This window comes from Oncorhynchus kisutch, linkage group LG13, assembly GCF_002021735.2.
Source record: "Oncorhynchus kisutch isolate 150728-3 linkage group LG13, Okis_V2, whole genome shotgun sequence".
In the NCBI taxonomy this organism is placed as follows: Eukaryota; Metazoa; Chordata; class Actinopteri; order Salmoniformes; family Salmonidae; genus Oncorhynchus; species Oncorhynchus kisutch.
The window spans coordinates 69962085-69968557 of record NC_034186.2 but is presented as its reverse complement, the minus strand read 5'-3'; the positions used below and the strand labels follow the sequence as shown (position 1 = coordinate 69968557).

At 40.0% G+C, this 6473-nt stretch overlaps 1 protein-coding gene across 1 annotated transcript in view; it reads left to right on the top strand.

Annotated features, from left to right (window-relative positions):
* The first annotated feature begins 1024 nt into the window (after nt 1-1024).
* Nucleotides 1025-6473, top strand: part of LOC109901805 (intermediate conductance calcium-activated potassium channel protein 4) — a 43225-nt gene continuing 37776 nt past the window's right edge. The window contains exon 1 of the mRNA XM_031838006.1: nt 1025-1673. Coding sequence (XP_031693866.1) covers nt 1392-1673 — 282 coding nt within the window. The 5' untranslated portion in view covers nt 1025-1391. The remainder of the gene's footprint in view (nt 1674-6473) is intronic.

The following is a 6473-nucleotide window of genomic DNA, read 5'->3' as shown; positions in this document are numbered from 1 at the left end:
GACTGAAAATCCCTCTCATATAAATGTGGGTCTGACAATAAATAATTGGCTACATACTGTATAACTTTGTCCCTTTATCTCAATAAACACCCTACTCCTTTATCCACCAGAGGTCACCCTGGAACTGTGTCATTTGAGAATAGGCTCACCATGTCAATACACAGGTAAATAACAACAGTACTAGTCTATAATGTGCTTGTTATTGGTGGCCTATGTGACAGCTTATTTGCAATTGATAATGCCAAAATGTATTAATTCATTCTAGAAGGCTACAGAATAGCATTTTGGGAGCACACAGTATTGTGGTATTGCTAAACCAATTTGTTTCGACAAGGATTGTTGGATTTGTTTAAATATATGTTTTTCAGTGAAAAGCCCATCAAAATGGGATTTAAAGAAAGAGAGCGACATGCTAAAATAGTTGTCCAACTGAATTGGTGATTGACTCTCACCATCATACTTTAAAGTACTACTTATGTAGTAACTGTACTTTACTATTTATCTTTTTTACAACTTTTACTTCACAAGAAAATAATGCACTTTTTACTCCATACATTTTACCTGACACGCAAAAGTACTCGTTACATTTTGCATTCTTAGCAGGACAGAAAAATCCCTACTGCCTCTGATCTGGCAGACTCACTAAACACAAATGCATATTTGGTAAATTATGTCTGAGTGTTGGACTGTGCCCCTGGCTATCCATATATTTTAAAAACAAGAAAATTGTGCCATCTGCTTTGCTTAAAAGAAGGAATTTGAAATGATTTATACTTCTACTTTTACTTTTGATACTTTATTATATTTTAGCAATTACATTTACTTTTGATACTTAAGTATATTTTAGCAATTACATTTACTTTTGATACTTAAGTATATTTACAACCAAATACTTTTAGACTTTTACTCAAGTAGTATTTTACTGGGTGACTCACTTACTTGAGTAACTTTCTATAAGGTATCTATATTTTTACTCAAGTACGCCAATTGGGTACTTTTTCCACCACCGCGCGCACACACACACAGAGAGAGAGAGCGAGAGAAAGAGAGAGATATACTTTTTATGGCGCCCTCTCACCTCATAACCCTGCAAATAAGAACAGCGCAACAGTCAACTATCATTGGTGCGCTTATCCCATGCCGCTAGTGGAGGTGTTCGCTGTTCGTGTTCAGGTGAGCGCGTACAGTTAGTTTTACAGTCTTTATTCCGCTACTTTCATGAGCCACAGAGAGGAGGAGGAGGAGGAGGACCTGGGACACAGTTGGCCCATAGTGGTATACCTTCCCGCAATCCGGGGAAGAGCACGGACGGAGGGGAGGCTGGACAGGGAGAGGACGAGGCATCAGAGGACGAAAACACGGAGAGCGGACACAGCCGACGCCAACGCAACATGGAGATGACAACCCGCAATTTGCACCTCAATTCCAAAGTTGACAATTGCGATGGAGTGATCAACAGAAACGGCGGTGACATGACTGAGATATCTGTACCGCTGTCCCACTCTGGGAAGCGTATGCCTCAAATCGAGGGGGGCAATCTTTATAGATTGCGAGATAGAAAGGTTTTATTGGAGGACAAAAAGCGTCTGTGCGCTTGGGCTCTGGGCACCGCGCTGCTTGGGACACTGCTCATGATACTGCACGCGGAGCTGTGCCCGTTGATTTACCAACCAGTAAGTCATTTTGGTCACGTCACATTCCGTAAAATGCACTTTCAACAAGACTGTTAAAATATAATAATGCTAACTAATTTATCAAGGAAAGTATAACAAATCCCTGGCTATTAAAGTTGTTTGCTGTTGGTTTTTAGTTTCAGTGAAATAAAGTGGACCTACACAATAGTCTTGCAACACTCAAGTTGAGTGTGAACACTCAAGAGGAACTGAAAGAGCTGTTTCTATTTAAAAATGTTAAGATCAGACAGTGAACTTGAAGTACAAAGCTTCCCTCAGAAAGATATCATTCAGTGGATCAAAGACATGTGTCATACATATGCCACTATTGCCACTTTGCACAGACCATTAGGGATATTTAACAGATTCATCATTTCTCAGCTCACATATTTTGATTAATAAAGAGACAAGTTATCATGTGCCAAAAAAGTGATTTAGTCTAAGACACCTGTTGACCTGTCATTGCCACGTGCCAGAGAGAGCGAGAGTAAAGTCAGTGGTGCATTGTATTCAGAAAGCTCACAATATATGATTCCCTTAGAACAGCAAATACCATCATGATTAGCAAATTACTGTTGATTAGGCTAGTGGTGAGAACACCCAGGTTGTCCTTGTAATAAGTCAAATAAATTAGATGGATTCTCTACCTAATCGTTAACTACACCTGTTTGACACCACAGGGATGGCACAGGGACCATGTTGGTTTGGTGCTCTACAGATCTCTTTAGGGTTCAATACCTTGTCCCCACCTGACCAGTGATAAAATGACCAGCAACGCAGGTCTCAACAGCAGCATGTAATACAACTGAAACCTGTAGGAATCAACTGACCTACTGCTGGCCAGGCCACCACAGAAATGCATTGAATAGTTGCAACTATCTCAAGGAACCAGATATCCTGTGTATAGCCTTCGTACTCTGACTAGGCTGCTCAAGAAAAAGAGTCTATCTAAGAATAGGTCACAGACCTACTGACCACTATTTGTGCTTTTTTTAATGAGTGAATGTCACCCCCCTTTTGTGGAGAATGAATATATACCTCTGCATGGATAATTAACATGTTAAAGAGATACTTTGGGATTTTGGCAATGAGGCCTGTTCTCTACTTCCCCACAGTCAGATGAACTTTTGGATGCCATTTTTATGTCTCTGTGTCTAGTATGAAAGAAGTTGGATGTAGTTTCACGAGCCAATGCTAACTAGCATTAGCACAATGACTGGAAGTCTGTGGGTAACTGCTAGCATGCTCTGGGGAAGTATAAAGGGTCTCATTGCCAAAATCTTTAAGTGATTTGACATGATGTGGTCAGTCAGACGGACAGAAAACAGGTGCTGTTGATACAACATAAAGATCATGAATGCTATTATCAACCTACATGTTCCCTGTAGCTCTACCGCAAAGTCCTTGAATTAATCTATGTACAGAAATACTATATCCAGTCCATTCATAGGAAGAGAACGGAACGGCGTGTCTAATTGTTGTCTTAACCATTTCTTTGATTAACAGACCTGTTAAACAAGCATGACTTGCATCACAGAACAATAGCATAACCCATACCTGGGATTTAAACCCGGTGACCTTCTGATTATGAGCCCATTTCCATAACCACAGCTTGGTACTGCCGTCTCTTCACATCAACATACAGATTAGGGTGGATAACAACACCAGTCCACATAATCAAGCAGTTTTTAACTCCGTCCCACTGAAGTTCCAGAATATACGTGCCAGGTCCATAAGTAGAAAATAGACTCTCAGCAACTCACCCATGATGCAACCAAATGTCAGACCACCTTAACACTATAAGGTAGGTGTTTCCTACCCTGGTGTAACCAGCCTGACCACTCCACTCGCCATTTTTTCAATTCACTTTCTCTTATCAAGTGAAGCGAAAACAATAGAGTGAAGCAATCATTCAGGCTGGTCATACCTGCCTGGCCATTCAGTGAAAGGAGATCCAATCTGAGGTCCCTATACTTAAGAGGTAATTACAGCTAGATGAGCAAGCTATAGCCTATGTCCAGCTGATCTAATTCCTTCATATAATGATCCCAAGGCAAGTGAAGTGAAAACTGCTGAGTGCAGCAGGCAGGCTGTTTAAATCAGGCTGATTTCAGGGAAAGGAGATCCAATCTGTTTGTTTGATTAATATGATTGTCATGATTGATCAAATATTGATTTCCAACTTACACACAGTGTAAGCCTGGGCCTGGAGGAAGTTGATGTTGCAAACAGCTCCATATACTGATGAATCTGGCAATTACCCTGGCAGGGATTTCCATGCTTTTTCCCCTAAACATTATCTTGATTTTGAAAACCAATTGAGTTTGCCAAACTATTATTTTAGTAAATGCATGGCTACATAATGAGTGAGATAACTGGATGCTCAGATGCCTGGTATACCCTCTCTGCATGACAGTGTATTTAAGGATACTTTCCCTTGGAAACCAGGTTATGCAGGATGAGGAAAATGTGCTATTTGTGGTACTTTTTCCACATTTGTTTCCCTTCACAGCTAGTGTTTCTCAGGTTGCCCACGGTCATTTTGGATCTTTCCACATCATTTGTGTTTCATTAGAGACTGTTTGAATAGTGCAAGAGTTTCACCTCTCCTGGAGAAGGGGGGCTGGGCTGAGGCTGGGCTGATTGTCAAGGTCTTTGGGTCAGCATGCCAGACTGATAAGGCAGAAAGGGATCTTGGAGTGTGACCATCTAGTTAGTTACATCCGCTAATCTGCTCGGTGTTTTCCCGAGTTATATGGCGTCTGGTTTGACTGTGTGCCAAGAGGATGCGTTTCTATAGTAAAGCAAATACAACATCATCATGTTGTGACTGTAAAAACAAAACAAACGAGGCCTAACAGCTGTTTGGGTGTGCCATTGTCACGGAACACAGCACACCAAGGATATTGTTGCAAATCAACTAGACCTTATCAAAAGTGATCAACAGCGGGGTTTTCTTTCTTTTAATAATTAATTCAGAATTATGATGAATGTTTCTGGCTCTACTCACATAATCTACTCACAGCGTCTGTCTAAAGGCTGTTGGGATGGATTCTGGCCTGCATTGGTCTTGGGTGGCCTTTCTGTATGTCCAAGGCCTGGATAAACAACCAGTGTTACAGTTACTACAAATTAGGTCGTTTCAAAAAGGCTTGAAATTACTGTTTCCAAAGGGAAAATATTACAAAACAAATTTAGACACTCGAAGCAAGCAACGTGCTGTGGTCTCCATGTGATAGAGGTCTAATAATGGAGTCCAATTAGACTTGGGATAAAATTAGACATGATGCAGATGCTACAAGTGAAATTGTGGAAAACAATCAACGTTGCCAACGCACGTCACACCATACCACCTTTCTGCGTTGAAGTTTCCCTAACGTTGTCTGAAAATTGCAATTATATCTTTTAGACTGTAAACTCCAACCACCCATCATTAAATTAACTCCCCGTTAAAACTTTCATCGAGGTTACATCAGTTGCCTGCGTGGACGTCATCGCAATAAACAGCACACCTTTTATCACTTAGCCTATTGTCGAGACGATCGTTTCAAGTACAGTGAAGTCAAGTGATAGTTACTCACAGAGTCAATTATGAAGACACTCATAGCCTACTTATCAGATGGGTTGACATACCATTGCATAATTCGCGGGAAGTAGTATGCCCGCGCTGAAGGTCTGCTAATACAGGACTAGTAAAGGCCCAGTGCACTACTTTTGTGAAAATATTTAAACTAAATCTATTTGTATTTGAGTGTTTACCAGCATTTGTAACTTTAGTCTGATAATTATCTGTACAAAAAAAGTTAATCTGATAATATTGTACTTGTGGAATATAAAAATACTTGTTTGATATATGTTTTCCAGTTTCTTGAAATACTCTGCAAATGCAACTTATTTCTATGTGTAAATTGAAACGGCCTATTAATTCCTTTTATATTTCAGTAGACGATCTTAACCAGAGCAATTTACAGTAGTGAGTGCATACATTTTCGTACTGGTCTCCTGTGGGAATTGAACTCACAACCCAAGCGTTACAAGCGCTATGTTCTACCAACAAAGCACCATCATCACAACACATCATCATAAACCACTTGATGTCTGTATGTACTAAATTACTGTATTGCACATTGTTTTTCTTCATGGTGATGGAAATGTTTGACGACAGGGTATTGTTCTTTCTGGATTCTATTAGAATGACATTCGCAGAGAAAAAGACAAGGCAACAACTCTTACAATTGCAACTATTGAATCCAACGAGATACTGTTCTCAATCATACAACTACCTTTTTTCCCCCCAAAGTGGAGATACTGGAAAAAAATGTATGCCCATTGCTACAGATGTCAATATCTGTCCGCTAATAGTAGTAAAGGCCCAGTACACTACTTTTGTGAAAATATGTTTTTATGTTTTCAAATTTTATTTTTATTTGTATTCTGATTTTTCAGGGGCTGCTGCAACACCCTCAGCACCCCCACTTCCAGCGGCTATGCTCATAGCTACAGAAGACAAATCCTGTTTCTTTTTCATTCATCTAACTAAATATACCATGATCTTTAGGTTTTGATAAAGTTGATAAACTGATTTAGGCCCCTTGGATAGCATGTCACCTCTCACTTGGTTAGTAACTGGCTTACAAAGCCGGCCCTAGCCTTTTTGGGGCCCTAAGTGGCATTTCGCCATAGGGCGGAGAGAATATTTAGCAATTTTATAACTAATTTCATGCAATCCTACTCATTTTGCCATGGGGCAGAGAGAAGATTTAGCCATTTTAAACAGATTTCATGCAATTGTACTCATTT